This window comes from Sinohyriopsis cumingii, chromosome 3 (assembly GCF_028554795.1).
Source record: "Sinohyriopsis cumingii isolate HCF-2022 chromosome 3, ASM2855479v2, whole genome shotgun sequence".
Classification (NCBI taxonomy): domain Eukaryota; kingdom Metazoa; phylum Mollusca; class Bivalvia; order Unionida; family Unionidae; genus Sinohyriopsis; species Sinohyriopsis cumingii.
Genome location: NC_142963.1, coordinates 28,790,061 through 28,808,208, shown reverse-complemented (window position 1 = coordinate 28,808,208; position 18,148 = coordinate 28,790,061). Strand labels below are relative to the sequence as shown.

At 35.5% G+C, this 18,148-nt stretch overlaps 1 protein-coding gene across 5 annotated transcripts in view; it reads right to left on the bottom strand.

Annotated features, from left to right (window-relative positions):
- LOC149802603 (uncharacterized) overlaps positions 1-18,148 on the bottom strand; it is a 75,125-nt gene that overhangs the window by 48,288 nt on the left and 8,689 nt on the right. Inside the window, exons 1-3 of one of the 5 annotated variants that reach the window (XM_089951884.1) lie at positions 12,813-13,061; positions 10,349-10,623; positions 9,218-9,259 (exon numbers count right to left, since the gene is read on the bottom strand). In XM_089951884.1, the coding sequence (XP_089808010.1) occupies positions 9,218-9,259; positions 10,349-10,623; positions 12,813-12,940 (445 nt within the window). In that variant the 5' untranslated portion in view covers positions 12,941-13,061. Of the gene's footprint in view, positions 1-9,217; positions 9,260-10,348; positions 10,624-12,250; positions 12,478-12,812; positions 13,062-18,148 lie in introns of those variants that run through there. The other 4 variants (XM_089951887.1, XM_089951888.1, XM_089951885.1 and 1 more) reach the window with 4 other exon arrangements.

Below are 18,148 nucleotides of genomic sequence, written 5' to 3'. Positions count from 1 at the left end.
AAAACAATGTGTGTGTGTGTGTGTGTGTGTGTGATTTGGATTTTTAACGTAGCTAAAACAATTTTTCAGTCATATCGCTACGATGTCTGCAGTGTGGCAGTTTATAGCGATGTCTAGCACTGGGACATCATGCCGCAGACATATAGCATCACGTCCCACCCAGTCATATTATCTTGACACCAGGCCGACCAGTCCAAACACTAACCTCTTAATGCTGAGAGCCAAGCGAAGCATCTGTTAGTACCATTTTTATAAGTCTCTGGTATGATTCAACTGTGTTAAAACAATGTATTGGCAATGAAAATATTACATGTTTGTGATAGTTTGCCATGTTGCAATGTAAAGTGACAGCTGTCACTGTAACATTTTTGATATTAAAGTCACTCCCCCCATGGCAAGGAAGATTTAATTTACTCTGAGGTTGACAAAAGTGACTATATTAATGCAAAGACAAAATTTGTCATGTAATTAATGATTTGCCACTTTGGAAAGAAAAGTAATTCAGAAAACATGGGTATTTATTATAATAAATGTTGGCAGATAATGTGTGTACACTAAGGTTAAATAAGAGAGCAAGAACTACAATGGAAAATTCCATAGTGCAGCTTATTTCAGGCTAGCCAGATGTTTTCATGACTATACTTGAACAAGGAAAATATGATAGTACAGTGCAGATCACAAAGATAAGTGACAAAGCTGTTCAACAAAGCAAGATTGTCTTGTTTTTTTTTTATCTGTGCATTATGTACAATTGTTTTAATTTGTCCCTTGTGTGTCTCTCAGATTTGGATATCAGAGTGGCACCATGTTTCTTCACAAACAACCAGACATCATAAAGAGTATTTTCTGAAAACCCCAGTATCAATGACATTCTGTTGTGGAAAGGTAGTGATAATACAAATTTTAAGATGACTACCATAGCAGCCATAATGGGCATCAGATCGGCACCATTTTCATTTAGAAGCAACAAGACTATGTGATTAGAGATTTCTTGGAAATCGTCCAACAAATTTTAACTTTGGAGTAGGAACAGCATCTGTACTGATGGACAGATGATCAAAGAAAGTCCTCTAAACATTAATACTGGTACCCAGCCTTGAACTGAGACTTTTAATACACATCAATAAGTAACAGTACATGTAATAAATGATCTAAACCTGTCAATCGCCATCCTCAGGTAGACACTATTGCAGGTTATGTGTGGCCATATGTGAATAATGATACCATATTACTAGATACAGTAAAATCTGCCTTGAATGACCATTGCCATGAGACTACCTGTTGTTCCCCCGTAATTCTCATGGAGGTGGAATTGCTGTCATCACAAAGAACTCCATGACAAAACGTCTTAACTACACCACAACATTCAATTTCGACCACACATCGTTTGAACTAGTCCAAACCACATTCACACTGGAGCAAAGGTCAGTCCATTTTTTCTGCCTATACTGCTCTCCTCCTAGTAGAAAAAACAAGCTGGCTGACTCTCTCTTTTTGGAGCAGTTTCCGAATCTCCTAGACTATGGAAATTCGATAGGTGGCAACCTGATCATTCTTGGAGATTTCAACTTTCACTTTGACTGTCCCGGAAACTCAAATACATCAAAACTCATAGATTCCATTAATGTTTTCAACCTCAAACAGTCAGTTCACCAACCCACCCATAAACATGGTCACATTTTAGACTGGATTCTTCATAGACCTGATGATAACATTCTACGGTCCTCCCTGGTATCCCATGACCTTGCATCAGATCACCTCTGCATTATATGCCATCTTGACGTATCAGTTCCTAACCCTCCACCTTTATCTGCTACTAAGAGAAACCTCCGTATGATAAATAGAACCAAACTAATGCACGACATCCAAGCTAACCTAACAACTTGCTTTACTCCTACCGCAGAACAACTCGATAACTGTCTGCGTTCATTACTTCACAAACATGCCCCAGCTACCAAGGGCAGAGTATCAATTCAAAAGTGTTCTCCATGGTATAGCAGTGTTAGGGACCAGCTTCGCACTGCTAAAAGAGACCGCTGTAAAGCTGAGAGGCTCTGGCTTTCCACCAGACTCACTATTCATAAGCAAATCTATGAAGTCGCTAAGAAGAATGTCACAAATATAGTCCATGCAGCGAAATCAGCCCACTACACTACTAAGATCATGGAAAGTTCCAGCTGCAAAGAGCTCTTCGAGATTACTAACAAGCTAATGTCAAGGAACAAATCTACACCACTTCCAACTACCTTCTCTCCAGTCAACCTTCCGGACATGTTTGCAAATTTTTTTTCCACGACAAAGTACAAACCATCAGAGATAAGCTTGACACCACAATTTCAACTGACTTGTTGTCATCATACAGTTGGGATACAGAATTTGAGCTGCAACCAATAGCAGCATTTGAACCTGTCTCTATGGATTTCGTACGTACAATCCTGATGAAGAGTGCACCAAAGTCATGTGAACTTGATCCAATTCCAACATCACTGCTGCTTGAGTGCTTAGATCCAGTATTGCCTTCACTACTTGATGTTATTAATACCTCTCTCTTATATGGGGAATTCCCATCATTTTTCAAAACTGCCATTGTAAAGCCTCTGCTGAAGAAACCAACACTAGAACATAATGATTTAAAGAACTACCGCCCAGTTTCTAATCTCCTATTCATATAAAAAAATCTTAGAAAAGGTTGTTCTATCCCAGCTTGTATCTCATCTAAATTCAAAGTCTTTTTAGCAATGTACAATCTGCATATCGCCCTTGCCACAGTACTGAAACTACTCTTCTAAAAGTAGTTAATGACATTCTCTCTGTGTTGGATAGCGGAAAGATTACAGTCCTCACCCTCCTTGATTTGTCTGCAGCATTTGACACAATAGACCATGATATATTACTTCACTGTCTCCAGCATGTATTTGGCATTCATGATACAGCCTTACTGTGGTTCAAGTCCTACTTGGTCAACAGGACACAAATTGTATCTGCAAATGGAATACACTCCAGCCCAGTTGATCTAAATTTGTGGTGTTCCACAGGGGTCTGTTTTTGTTCCTGTTCTCTTCATTCTATACACTCAGTCGCCCTCAAGTGTCATAGATCATCATCCAGTGTCTCACCAATTGTACGATGATGACACCCAAATATACAAATCTAGCCACCCAACTGAAGTTGATGCTACCATCCAAGGTGCAGAGAGGTGCATTTCTGATGTGAAATCATGGATGACATGTAACAAGCTGCAGATGAATGATGATAAAACTGAGGCCATTCTGATCACAACAAAAAGACTTTCTCATTCACTTCCTTTACCTCAAAAAATAAATATAAGTAACACCAACATTAAATTCACACAATCAGTACGAAACCTTGGTGTTAGTCTGGACAGTACTCTCACATTGCACCAATATGTCATGAACATATGCAAGGCTACATATCTTGAGCTGAGACGCATCAGCTCAATTCGCAAATATCTTTCAGTTGATGCCACTAAAACACTTATGTGTTCGTTAGTACTTTCAAGACTGGACTATTGTAACTCAATTCTGTCTGGTTCATCTCAATATCTACTCCAGAAACTTCAAAAAGTTCAAAACACAGCTGCTCAGATCATACTTAGAGTACCACGATCAGAGCACACCTCCCCGCTGCTCTATACCCTACACTGGCTATCCATTCAATCCAGAATCAAACACAAAATTTGTTCTCTGTGCTACATTTCACTGTCGGACTCTAGCCCAACATACCTATCCGACCTCACCTATGTGTACACACCAGCAAGATACTTACACTCCTCTTCTGACAATCATATATTCATTATTCCCACTATGAAAACAAAGTCATATGAACGGCGTTCTTTTGCATACCAGGGTCCAGCAATGTGGAATGAATTGCTCACTGAACTTAGACACAAAGACACAGTGATCACATTCAAGAGGGCTCTCAAAACTCAATTATTTCGACTGCAAGAACAAACTTAAAGACCTAATAATGTTTCCTACCTGAAATATTCTCAGCATGTTTTTTATTTTTTAATGTTTTTCTAATTTCATGGTGTTTGTTTTTGCAATAATATTATTATATCTTTTTTATCTTATAGGTGTTGCCTAATGTTGTAAAGCGCTTAGAGCTTCTAAAGGTTAGGCGCTATACAAAGTCCTCTTTATTATTATTATTATTGTGAAACCAGGTCCTCAATGCACATATTTATTGATTGTATTATGCTATGACCTGTCAAAAGAGACCACCTGTCATAAAAGAGTGAGTGAGGATATTCTTCTACCCCCAACTGCCAGTGTCCCCAAAATTTAACAATTCCTCATATCTTTATTATTAAAGGGGGACAGAGATACATAAAATGTCCCTCTGACAGCTCAAACAAAGAGCAACATCACTAATTTATTTATCAGCATGCAGATAAATTGTTTTAAATTAGCAAGAACTTTATGCCAGAAAGCATGAAAACAGTTAGTCAATATAATAATCTGCAGAATAATAGAAATCAGGTATAAATCATTTACTAGTAAAATGCTTTCTGGCTTTCTACTAAGTTGATTCATTCCTGGTTGTTGAATTATCTGCATGTTGTCTTTACAAAACATCACACTCGACTTAACAACTTATACCCCCCACCTCAATGAATATAAAATGCACAGATTTTCTGAATACCACTTACATTTGTAATATTTCTGAATATGTTTCATCATTTATCAAATATAAATATTTTAATAAATCTTACCCAACAAAATTGTAACTTATTAGTACCTTTTTATATAATACAGGATTTGGTCTTTTAAAAGCTAAAAATAATCCATTGAAGAATGCACTTATAATAATAATAATAATAATAATAATAATAATAATAATAATAATAATAATGTGATAATCCAAGGACTAACAGACATTTAAATGCAACAGTGAATGCAATAGATCATTTGTGTCACAGAGCCAAAACAATTGTCAGAAACACAGAAAAGCAGAAAGTAATCAATGATTACTTAACTCAGGTCAACAAATTTTGCAGTGGTCTAAAGCAGACACTGTAAACATTAATTATCATGCAGAAAAAAAAAATCCAACAAAAGCAATTTTAATAAAACTGGTACCCTCTTTCTAACTAAGTTTTTTTTTTCAGTTTTAATCCTACTTTTAGAACTTAACATCTGATCAGCAATACATAACCAGTATTATACTGAAATGCCATTACACTCACTAACTCTCTCTCTATGTATGTATGTATGTATGTATGTATGTATGTATGTATGTATGTATGTATGTATGTATAGATAGATATATATATATATATATATATATATATATATATATATATATATATATATATACACACACACACACACACACACACACACACACACACACACACACACACCAACATACATGTACATACCAATGAATAAACATATTTATACCTACTTCAATCTTTACATTTCAGAAAAAATCTTCTGTGCAGAATACATAGCATAAAAAAAAATCTAGCTGGCCATGAACCATAAAGTAAGTCACAGTGACCTTCCTTCAGTTTAAGCATGCACTACTAACAGAGATGGATCCAATTAGGAACTTTCATGATTCAAATATAAACAAAACTCAGTGAATTAACTTAAACAAAAAAGGTCACCAAAGTCATGAAATTAAGGACACTGATAAATCAAAATGCATCCCCTCACAGTTAGGACTGGTTGGCCTGGTGTCAGGATAATGTGACTGGGTGGAACATCATGCTACATGTCTGCCACATGATGCCCCAGTGCTAGACATCACCTAAACTGCCACATTGCAGACATCATAGCAATATGACTGAAAAATTGTTAAAGCTACATTAAACATCCAAATCACACACAAACACACCACTCCCCCTCACCAAAGCTTCATGATTCTAGAAAGGTTAGTATGCATATCACATGCGCCTAAATTGCATGCTGCCATGATCTAATTGCAAAATTGTAACCACTGCCAGTAGAAGTTAAAAGATAACTGTAGGGGTGTGCTGCATATCATCATCATATTCTGGCATGAGGAGTACTTGGGAAATGAACGTTAAACACAAAATTCAACCAGTGAGGCATAGAATATTGGCCATTTTGACCAACTTCAGCAATGTGGGCATAGTGTATATGCATCCTATCTTAAAATTGTATGATTCTAAATATGATAGTATGTACACAGCACACAAAATATTTAAAAACAATGTGGTCATGAGTTAAATGCAAAAAGTTAACCTTAGCCAGTAAAATGTGAAATGAAGGTCAAAGTGACCTTTTGTACTAGTATGGTAGTAAGAGATGCATATAATCATATAGTTTAATGATTCTAGCATCAACAGTTAAAACTCAAAACTTAAATCAATGAAGCATTAAATATGAGTCACTGTGACCACCTTTTGTGATCAATTACTCATCCACTCACCAAGCTGCATGATTCTAGATATAACAGAATGTATACAAGAAGCAACAGTCCTATTCATTAGGGGTGTAAATTGCAAGCTGAAATCATGTTGCAATATAAATAATTGTGTAGCAATATGTATCTGTTTGTTTTGTCACGATTGTTAACATTCTGAAAACCATGTACAAATTACCAAATGTCAACAGATTCACTGAGACTGTGAGTTTTATTATAATAAACAACCTGTTTTACCAACTGTGTTTGTCCTTATTTTTGAAAAACAAAGGAATGAGAAGGACCATGCTTATGGTCATGAAAGAAAAGAGAATTTGCAGATAAAAGATAAGTAATACAAAACTACTTGCAATTAACAAAATAAACTAGAAGATAGGTAGGCTTCACATACTTATAACCGCCAATTAAAAGACTGGATCTTTCTTACAAATTGGTTTTTTCAAGAATGGTTCAGACACAGCAGACAAATGGACACAGACAAACTAATATTCACAGATGGATGGTGGTGATCCTTACATGGAGAAAATTAGTAGTCTCTCTGGAATATTTTACACTTTAAAATCACAGTCAGTGATTGATCAATTTCACCAAACTGGTTAAGTTTAAAACCAAAGTGATTCCATAGATCACTTTTTGCCTGCTTAATGGTCACAAGACTTATCTCTGCTCTGGTGGTCTATCAGCCTAGGACTAATGTCAGTCAACTAGTATGTAACATATTTTCCAATGGTCAACTAACCAATCTAACTGCCCTGCATAGTGTTTATCTAACATCTCCCTTCACTAACCTCCACACTTGAAAGTGAAGTGGCAGGTAAGGAGGCCATTGGAACATGTACTATAACATACAAGTTGAAATCTGTATGATTTCAACGTATCTCGTCCAATTATCAAGAAATTGTCATCACATATTAAAGTCCTCTGTTGCTTACCATTATTATTTTTTCAAGGACAGAAAACACTGTTTTAAAGAATTAACTATGATTTTCCTGTCAAAAGATGTTCACAGGGCAAAAGGTTAAAAGGACAGCTTTGGTAATTGACTACTGCAAATATGTAAAAATAAACCTCTATATTTACACAGCATGGAAACTGCAAAAATGCTAGTGCTGCAATATGTAACATGGTTAACATGAATGGCACATCTGCATGCTTAATAGTCCTGTGCAGGTAACTAAAATTTTTGTGCAAAGCCACTTGTTTTCCTTCAGTTTTAGTAACACTGACCTTGGACCTTCTGACCCTGAATTGATTGGATTCATCCTCACCACAACTATAAACATCCACAAAGTTTGATCCCCCTCTCACATGCAGAACTTCTGATATGCAGAACTAATGTTATGCAAAAACAACCATTTTTCTTCTTTCAGTCACTGCGACCTTGACCACTTACCCTTTCATCTGAAACTGATAAAGCCCTTCCTTACCTCAATGCAATCTATCCACAAAGACTGAAAACACAGATGAAGGAGAATTCACAATAATGTGCAGAAACCATTTTTCTTCTTTCAGTCTGTGTGACCTTGACCTTAAATCTTTTCAGCACAAAACTGATAGGATTTTCCTTACTCCATGTACAAACCATTCTATAAGACAGGATTTCTTTTGATGTGGACTCAGTAAAGGAATGTTATGATGATGTAAAATCTGTGTAAATCTTTAATCTTGTGATACTTCATGTTTGCATTTATTGAAAGGATTTATCTTTCTAAAGTGTTTTAAGCAATGTTTCATTATTACATTTTTGCAACATCACTATTATTTGCACAATACAGCCAATAATGTACTGATGTGCCATTAAATACACATACATACATACATACATACATACATACATACACACACACACACACACACACACACACACACACACTGAAATTGATATATTTTCCAGTATTGATAGGCCTGAGAGAGTCTATCATCTCTGTAACAGGCAAACACTAGTTGAAACGTTTCACTGCATTTTTAACAATACTTATTAAATAAAGAGCAAAGCTCAGTTTTTACCTGTACAACTGCTTCAGTAAGCCAAGCACCTGTAACTTTGAAACAATTAGGAGCTACTTTTGTACTGATTGTATTAGCAAACTTTAGATCCATTGAAATTGTCAAACCTCAGATGAGGTTGCTTTTCACTAGTCTGTTCACACTTTAGATATGTTCATAGTTTACATTTGTACTAACATGTCCCTTATATGGCCTTTTGTGAAACAAAATCTTTCCAAGCTCCCACTAGTTAGAAGATGGAGCATTCTCATAAAATCTGAGAGGTTAATTTGTTAGCAATGCAATATTATCTTAACTTTGATTCTATCTAAATATTACTAGAACCTCCCCAAATAATGTAAAGCCATTTGACACAAGAAAGAGTAAAAGCGAATGCTATTCATTAATTTATGCCAACAAAATTTCAAGCATTATATTAAGATGAGAAAGTCGATTGTTAAAATAATGTGACAAATGTCAAACTGTTCTGAGGAAGCAGTGGTTATTCAGTGGTTAAGGTGTTGCACCCATGATAAGAAGGGTGTGAGTTCAATTCCCACCATCAGATGAGTTCAGAGAGGCTTACGTAGTGTGTTCTTGGGCAAGCCTGAGCATGATACCACCTTCAAAGTATTTCTGTTACCACCTTCAAGGTGTTTCTGTGCCATACCAAACGATAAGTTTTAATGGCACATTAGTTGGACTTGATGAGATTCTACTTAATAGGAAATATCTGGACTGTTTTTCTGGTCACCAAACATGCAAAACAATTAGATGCAAAAAGAATTTGTTTTAGACAGAAACACATTATTACCTAAATCTTTACCTTTTGGGAAGGGATTCAACAATTTGTTGTCTGCAAACAAAATGTGATTTGTTTCACTAAACGAATTTGAATGAAAAAAAGCATCAATTTGCAACATATGCAACTGAACATGTACATTTATAATAAACAAATTTTGAATAACAAATATTATCTTGTACTTTCACTAAACCTTGTTCATTAAAATCATTATTTCATAAGGGGACATAATCAATGCTTTTCTTATAATCTTCAAAAAATATATACATTTATGAAGTACAGAAAATGTGCAACCCTAAAAAATTTTATTAGTCTTGTACAGTTTTACCTCCGACATTTACAACTGAGATGTACATATATATATTCGCTTATAAGCTGAAACTAACTACAAAAAAACAAAGACCCTGATCTCCACTGCACACTACGTTTTATTTTTCAAAGTTGTAAATTACTGCCTTAAGAGAGGAACGTTTACACTATTTCATGAAATATTTCTTGTTACAAATAAAAACAGCATATGAAATAATTGATTTTATTTAACCTGACCCAAATCCCAGATTTTGTATATTAGCTCTACAACTTAACATACCTTTGTAATGCATCTGATCTACATACTAAATATTTCCTTTTTCCTACTGTATAATCACAATAAGTATTATCCCTTTTTAAAGCCTGCCATACAGTACATGGCCTGAAATGCTGGATATCAGTATTAACTGTGGTTACCTCAGTTCTATTCATAAACTAATGAACTTTAAAATATTTTACTATTTGCCTTTAAACATCTACCTGCCTTACCTGCAGAAGGAATTCTAAGACTAATTCAATAGGGCTGACTCAGCTAAAATCAATATGTGTACCAACCATGGTTCTTATGACCTTTAGTAAAACCTTTTACAAATGAAACTACGATAAAAGCTGAGTTCACTTTTTCATGGAGTACCAATTTTCATGATTTTCATGGCTGCCACAAACTTAAATTTAAAGTGATCTTTCTGTGGAAACAATAGGATACCATTCCTCAATTTCCAAATTTAAATAACAATAAAAAAGTCACATTTCCCAAAGACACAAAAATTGGTACCCATGAAAAGTAAATAAATAGACACTAGTTGAAGAGTGCTATAATTGTAGATAGTTTACCTGGGACAATCTCAAACAAAAACTTGTCTGGTTCATCAAGGCTGGTAGGAATTTCATAGACCTTGTTTCCAGGTAAAAAAATTGCACCTAAAGACTTGACTTCATCCTCTTTCTGAAAGTAGAAGAGGCAGTCACCATTCAAGATGAACCAACGTTGTTGCCATGTCTTCATGAGACTCTTGGCACTTGACTTTTTTAGCCATCCCCGCAACTGGCCCTTTTCACTGCTTCGCATTTTACTCATTGTCACAGTGCCATCTGTGGGAGACTTGTAACTGGAACGAGACAAGATATCAAATGGTTATCTACTGGAAGACCAATTTTCCTCAAATTCTATCCAAGGCATTATTAAAATCAAGATGTAATCTCAATGGTCAGGAAAATCAAGACATTTTTTAGACAAGGGTTTGAACCAGATAAACTTGAAAGACAATATTTATGCAGTGTAAATATTAAACTTGTAGCTGCAATATACAAAAAGTCAAGCAACCTAAATCTTTAAGAGATGACATCTAATCATTTTGTGTAAGAAATGTAACAATTTCATGTTGATTTCATTTTATAATCATTGAAATAACCATAAAAATCTACGATAATAACTCTCCCCTTGTAAGGAACCATCATGAGTGAAACAGGTCATTACCTGTAACATAAAGAGTATGGTGAATGGCACAATACATGCCAGACTTGCGTTTAATGGCACTATTTGCTTGTTATTATTATTGTGTGTTTAATGCAATTTTTCAGCACATGATAAGCTACACATGGTGGCCAATATAACTGGAGGAGCAAGAACCTAGGAAAACCCCTGGTAAGAACCACCAACCCACATGAAGTAGCTGGTAAGCTATCTCACATACCCACATTAGCCCAGCATGACACTCAAAACCCATGTGGACAGGATGAGATAGTAGTAACTGGTATAACTTTGAATTAAAAAAATGGGTGAAGAGTTATATCAAGCTGAATATAATGGTGTTTTCTGAAAGCAAATGAATCCCTTGTACATTAAGGCAATTTTTCTTGGAACAAAGCAAAGATTATCCGTGAACAGAAATCCAAATCCAAGTTTTTCTTTGTCAGCATTTTAAGTGTCATTATTGGAGATATTCCAATAATGACACTTAAAATGCTAACAAAGAAAAACTTTTGTGAGTTCATGTATATAAGACTCTAGCCTTTTGTAAGCAAGTGAAACACATCTGTTCTACCAAACGACTATTCAAAATTATTTTACATTGCATTCACTCTCCCCCTATTGGACTACAACATCCACAATTTGAGAAAAAAATATGCATGCTGTTAGAACTTCACTCATATCTCATATGGAACTGGGGTCTCAAAGAGCCCTGTATCTCTACTGTATTCTGATAATGTTTTACTTTAAACCTTGCTACTAAATTAAAACAAACAAGTGAAACTGAAATACCAAAATGGGTGGGGGTAAATATTTATACCCTGAAAACAAATGAATTAATGGTACGCAAGATCATCATCTTGTCACTTTTGAAAAAGAATACATACAGTATCCCAAATATGTTGCTCTATGAGACATTGCGTTTTCATGGTTTTGCAAAACAATGATATATATTTAAATGGCAAATTTGGCCATGCCATCTTTAGGTGAGTAGGGGTACAATATAAAAATTTGTCAAGGATATTTTGATGCCATTAAAAATATTTTTACAAATCATATAAGAATGAAGAGTAATCACATATTTGCCATCATAGCATGACCTTAAGGATGGCAGTTACAAAAGTAATCTGAAAAAATCATGGTAAATTGAAAACACACACACATACACACACATGATTTTTTTGCCTCATCTGATATTCTGCCATTTTCTTTCTAAAGTGATAAAATTTCAAAGGCCTGTGCCATGAGTAAATCTTCCAACTCACCAAGCAAGGACAAGTGCCTGGAAATATTTTCCTAGAGTCCTGAAAACTGTACACATAGATAGATATATCACACTCAAGTAAGGTACTATTTTCTGTGATCTTTCTTCTGAAATGGGTTTCAACTAGAAGAGTGTGGAAAAAGAAAAGTCCTTATCTACAAACATCAGATTACTGTACACTTTCTGGACTACAAATGTCATGTTCCTTTCTGGTACCTGCTGTGCTTCCATCTGTAATATCCTGTCACAAAACATTAAATTAGTCAGCACTATATGAATATATTTAAAATGCTGTATATACTCGCATATAACTTGAGTCCAACTGCAAAAAATGTAGAACCTGATCTGCCAACACATAATGTGCTGGTAGATCCAAGTTTATATTGTTTGTTCTACTGATTACTCCTAACAAATTGCTGAGGCCCAGATCTGTTGGTGAAATATGCAAACCAGACCTTGGTCTGTGCAGTTTGCAGTTGGACTTGATTTAGAAACATGCATATATGGTACTTCCCTGTTTAACTGAAACTCCCAATCACAATACATTACAGCAGTGAACAAACCTTGTTTCAGCAAGAGACATTTTCCCAATGTTTTCTCCAATCTTCTGAAAGTGTAACTTTAAACCTGCAGACAGTCCTGCAAATTTGTCAGACACTTTTTGTACTTCTATTGGTCTTGATATTTCCATCTTGTATAATCAAATTAGTAAACAAATCTGGCTGGATACTTCAGGTTTTATTTACATCCCTTTGCTTGGAGATGCTACCCACTTGAGTACATGCGAATTTATATTAGAAATATTGCCATACTCATACACATAAAGTTCACATTACCACTGAATATGCCAGACAAAACACACTATTAAGGCATGTCATACACTTTGTGCTTTTATACTTAATGTATCTTGAACAGTACCATGTACACTTACTTATGTGTTGAGTCAAACTGCAAACAAAACAGATTATCTTCCATAACATAATGTTCTTGCAGATCAGAGTCTATATTGTTTGTTCTATTGATTACTCCTAACAAACTGCACAGATCTATATCTGCAAGCTCATTACGTGAAAGCAGAACTGAATCTGTACAGTTTGCAACTGACACATCTTATATGTGAGTACATATGGTATATTATACTAATGGAGATACACTCATAAAATACAGTGTTTATTCTTATTATTATAATATCATCATTATTTCATATGTTTTCTGATAAAGACTGGGTATCAAGAATAATTTTTTCTGTTTTTTTCCTCTTTTTTTATAGGAATTTCAAGAAAACATATTTGTTCAGTTGTGTCATTAGGTTCTTATATTAGTGCAAGACAAGACTCAATTAGCTGGATTTTGCTACATAATGTTGGACAGGAAATCCCAACAAGATTTTTCGATACAACTCCTATTTGTTATAAATGTGCATTTTGTACAATAACCACTGCTATGATTTCAGAAGCTGAGTTATCCCACAGATGTTATAAGATTTGAGCTGTGTTATAGCTACCATAGTATTGGTATGTAAGGTAAAATTGTATTGGTGTGACTAGTCATTTTGCAAAGTGCCTCTTTCCGCTTCCTTGTCATGCTGAGTGCCAGTGTGAGTTATTATTTACAAGACAGAAACCCACAGTAGCCATATTGCCTTGAACATGATATGTTGCCTGTAGATACTATGGAATTCTGTACCAGTTGAAGTTCCTCAAAGCCCATAAAAATTAAAATGCTTCTATTGTTTTTAACACTAGTCTGTTGAAAAATGGTTTCAGCTGCACAGACTTTACAATGAAGCTAAGTTTCAAAACAATTTTTCTCTACACAGCACAGAAGTAAACAGAGCAAATGCTTCCTTAAATGTGCCCTCAGACTAAGAACTGAAAGTTTTTTTTTATGACTTTAGTTTAATTGTCATTTAGTTTTTTATTTCCTACAGATAGCACATCATGATGTCACCATATGGACAAAGCCTATGATTATGCATGGGGGTGAAAAGGTTTGCTCATTTATCTTGAGCTGATCCACAATCAATCTGTTTGGATTACAGCTCTTACCCTGGAGCTTTCAAGTATTTCACCATAATGTATGACAGTTGGAACATGAACATTTTGCATCCTTATGATCAAAATATTGAGTATTTGTGATTTGAGTATCCCTATTTCTGTCAAAAGACATTCCTTTTGGTGAACACAGTGCAATCATATTAAAACCCCATGTTGATATGTTCAACCCCTTCATTAGTAGTGCTAACAATATTCTTAAAATGACCCCCATTATCTGATTTACCAGCAACTAGATGTCTTAAGAACTCCTTTAATGAAAACTTCATGTCAATATAATGATCTACTCAGGATGAGTAGCAATAACAAAATTTTCAATGTGGTCATCAGTGACCATATAGTGACCATGCTGACTGAATCAATGTGAACTATTTTCATTTATAGCCAACTAGATATCATAAGATGTCTTTCAGTGAAAACCCCATCTCAATAAAACCCTCCATTAAGGAGTAGAGGTAATAACAAGATTTTCAAAGCAGATATATTGGATGTCCTGATTGATACCAAATACACCTCATAAATATTTTAGTAAAACCCTGTGTATACAAGACCACCCATTAAAGAGAAGTATAAATAAAGAGATTTTCAAGATGGCTGACATAGCAAAAATGACTGATCAGTGATTAGCACAATTTTCAATATCAACATACATTCATGTCGAATAGTGATTACAAGATTCACAAACTGGCAGCAGTGGTGGCAATACTGGATGTCAGACCAGCACCATCTGCATTTAGGGCTAACCAGACAAGTAGAAGTCTTTTGATGAGAACTTGTCAATATGACTATCTATTCAGGAGGAGTAATGATACAGTGGAGGCCATACTGGCTGCCATATTGGTATCATTTTCATTCAGGAACGACACCAAAAGAAATCTGGTGAAAACCCAATGTCAACATGACTTTCCATCAAGAAGGAGCAGGGATAAGAAATTCAAAATGGTTATCATTTGGACCATATCAGATATCATATCTGCACTAGATTTCATTTAGAACCAACAAAACCTCAAAAAGAGCCTTCTGGTGAAATTCCATGTTGATATGACCATCTATTCAGGAGAAGGAACAATAATCATTTTAAGATGACCACCTTGAGGGTAAAGTTCTCAAAAGAAGCTTTACCCAAATTTTCAAAAAGACTTTTAATGAGAGGCCACAAGACAAGTGAGAGATTCAATTTAGGCGAGCGACACCTTGGTCTCTAAAGTTCAAAATACATGAACAGGTCTCCTATGTTATAGTCACTTCATCAGCCACTGCACTCAGACACATTTCCTACTGCACCAATACACAAAGATTCTCCACCTGGCATCATGGACATTAGATGCAGAAAAACCTGGGGACTGAACAATACACTTGGCAACTCTCCTCAAAAACTGGCAGAGAAAATGAGCTGAATAAAGAGTAAAGGTAGAGACTGTGTGAGTTGTTGTGTAGGAGAGAGACCTTGTGCTGTGACAGAAATTCCCTCCTCGGGGATAATGTCCTGGGATGGTCTACCATCAACCATGATTAACCACTGTTGGGTCCACCAAGGGGCTATCAAAACAAGCTGGGCAGTGAAGTTCTTAACTTTGAAAATAACTTGTGGGATCATCTTGAAGGGAGGAAAGGCACAAGTGAACAGATGATCCCACTTCAGGCTGAAAACGTCTATTGCCCAGGCCCTTTAGTTGGGTCTGCAGAAACATAAAAAGGAGTTTGTTGTCAAATCTTGTCTCAAACAAGTCCACTGAGCGTCTCACCTTAAGTATGAACATGGAATCTGTTACAGATGGTGCTGAGACCACTGCATGAGGACTATCTTTCCATTCCTGGACAGAATGTCTGCCAATACGTGGGGGTGGTGGGGGAAAATAACTTTATTTATGTAATACTTAACTGTCACTATTATGAAGCTTTATTTTCCACAATGGAAATATCATGTCTGTGCTAGATGCATCTACTCCTTGTTCTAGAGCTTTCTTTGAACAGGTACATCGACACAGTCTGACCTACATCATCAGCCTGTGCACTATAGTACATCACCATTATTTTTCAGGATGTCTGGCCAGTGAAGGACATCAGCTCAGGCTTGGAGGAGGGCATCCAATAGTGATGGCAAATATTACATAATTAAAAATTGGAAAATTGTAGCCAAAGCATCAACTGCTGTTTATGCAGCAGTAGTAAGGGTTGCTGATTATGCAGAGAATATATGACCCAGAGACAACATACCTTGGCTTTGGTTTACTAACTGAAGGCAAAAAGATAGAATGTTAAATGTGACTGCCAAAATGCATCTTTCATATTATAATTTAATATGAGTGAAATATGCAGAGCAAGTAGTGATAGCTCTGACTTCATGGGCTTTTATCCTCATAAAAAATAAGTCTCTTTCTGTAACATACACGTAAGATGTCTTGATCATAAGCAAAATCCATCGAGAGATAGTGGATGCTGAAATATCAGCTGATCCCCTTAAGGGGATAAACATCCTTTTCTACCCTTCCTTCACTCTTGAGCAATTGCTAAATAGAATCTAAGTGCTCTAACTGGGCAAAGAAGTCTTGATCATCCCCAGCACAGATGTGACTGGCAATGGGGATTACAGGAAATTCTGATGGAAGTGGATTTCTTGCAAGGAGACCTGGCTGACATAACAAGGAAACCAAAACTTAATTTGCATTTAAGTCTAAACATCTCTACTAACTTGATAAAGCATGTAGTTCGCCTCTTCTCTGAACTGAAAACTACCAGTGTGTTTGCACAGTGAAAATATGTTACACTGAATTCTCACTGTGGTTATTGCTTATTCATTATTCCGGTCCAGGTTAAACAATAGCCACCAATCAGAAATCAATGTAGCTTATTCTCTCCAACAGGAAGAACTGGCAGAGCAAGAGAGAGACTTCATGGGAAAACTAGATATGTCAAGTACTTAAGTGGAGATGCTGTTAGGGTGTGCGATCGCATGAATTGTGCAAAATTTGTATGAATTCGCGCACTTGGAGAACAATAAAACATCAGAACTCCCGCAAATTTGTTGAAAGTCCCACATATACAATTTTTATTTAAATGTTCTTGTCGCGATATCTGTTTTTCAGGTAGCAATTGTTCAACATCTGGGTTCTTCAAGCACGACATAAATGGTTGTCAAACCAAATTTGATTTGCACAACATGCCCAGGAATAAGCATTATGGCGTAGTTTGAACCATTCATGAAGAAAGTTTTACAAATGCTTGTTTAAATTACAGGCAACCTACAGAAACCCAATATGTCTGATTCCTGGCATGGCTCATTATGAGTCAGATGTAAATGCCGGATGGACAAAAAATAGACGGCATGACTCTTTCAGTGGTATTTCAAAATTAAATGTATATAGGGCAGAATACTGAGCTTAATTAAAATATAGACTATTTAAAAGTATAATGCAATTTCATTTTTTTTTATTAATCAATTTTACCTGCAGATCATATGCTACAAAACCATATCCACACATCCATATCAGGGTTATGATAAATTGAATAAAATAAGGGTTAAAAAAATGAAATAAAGAAGTAAAGATATTTATTTTAATACGTCTGTCTGTACAAGCACTGATGGACTAAATACTCTTATACAGCATTATAGAACAGATAAGCAATTTGGCATGGTAGTAACTAAACTTCAGATTTAACAAAAAAAGTTTGTTTTAGTGAAAAATCCTATTTTGGAGCAGATGTATAAAAAAAGATAATATCTGTGAGCTCATGGGAAATTGAGCTTAACAGTCACAAAGATGAGTTTCCCAACATATTCAAGTTGACAAAGCTAGCTATGTATGTGCCCCTTCAGAAAGAAGCACAGATCAATATTCATACAA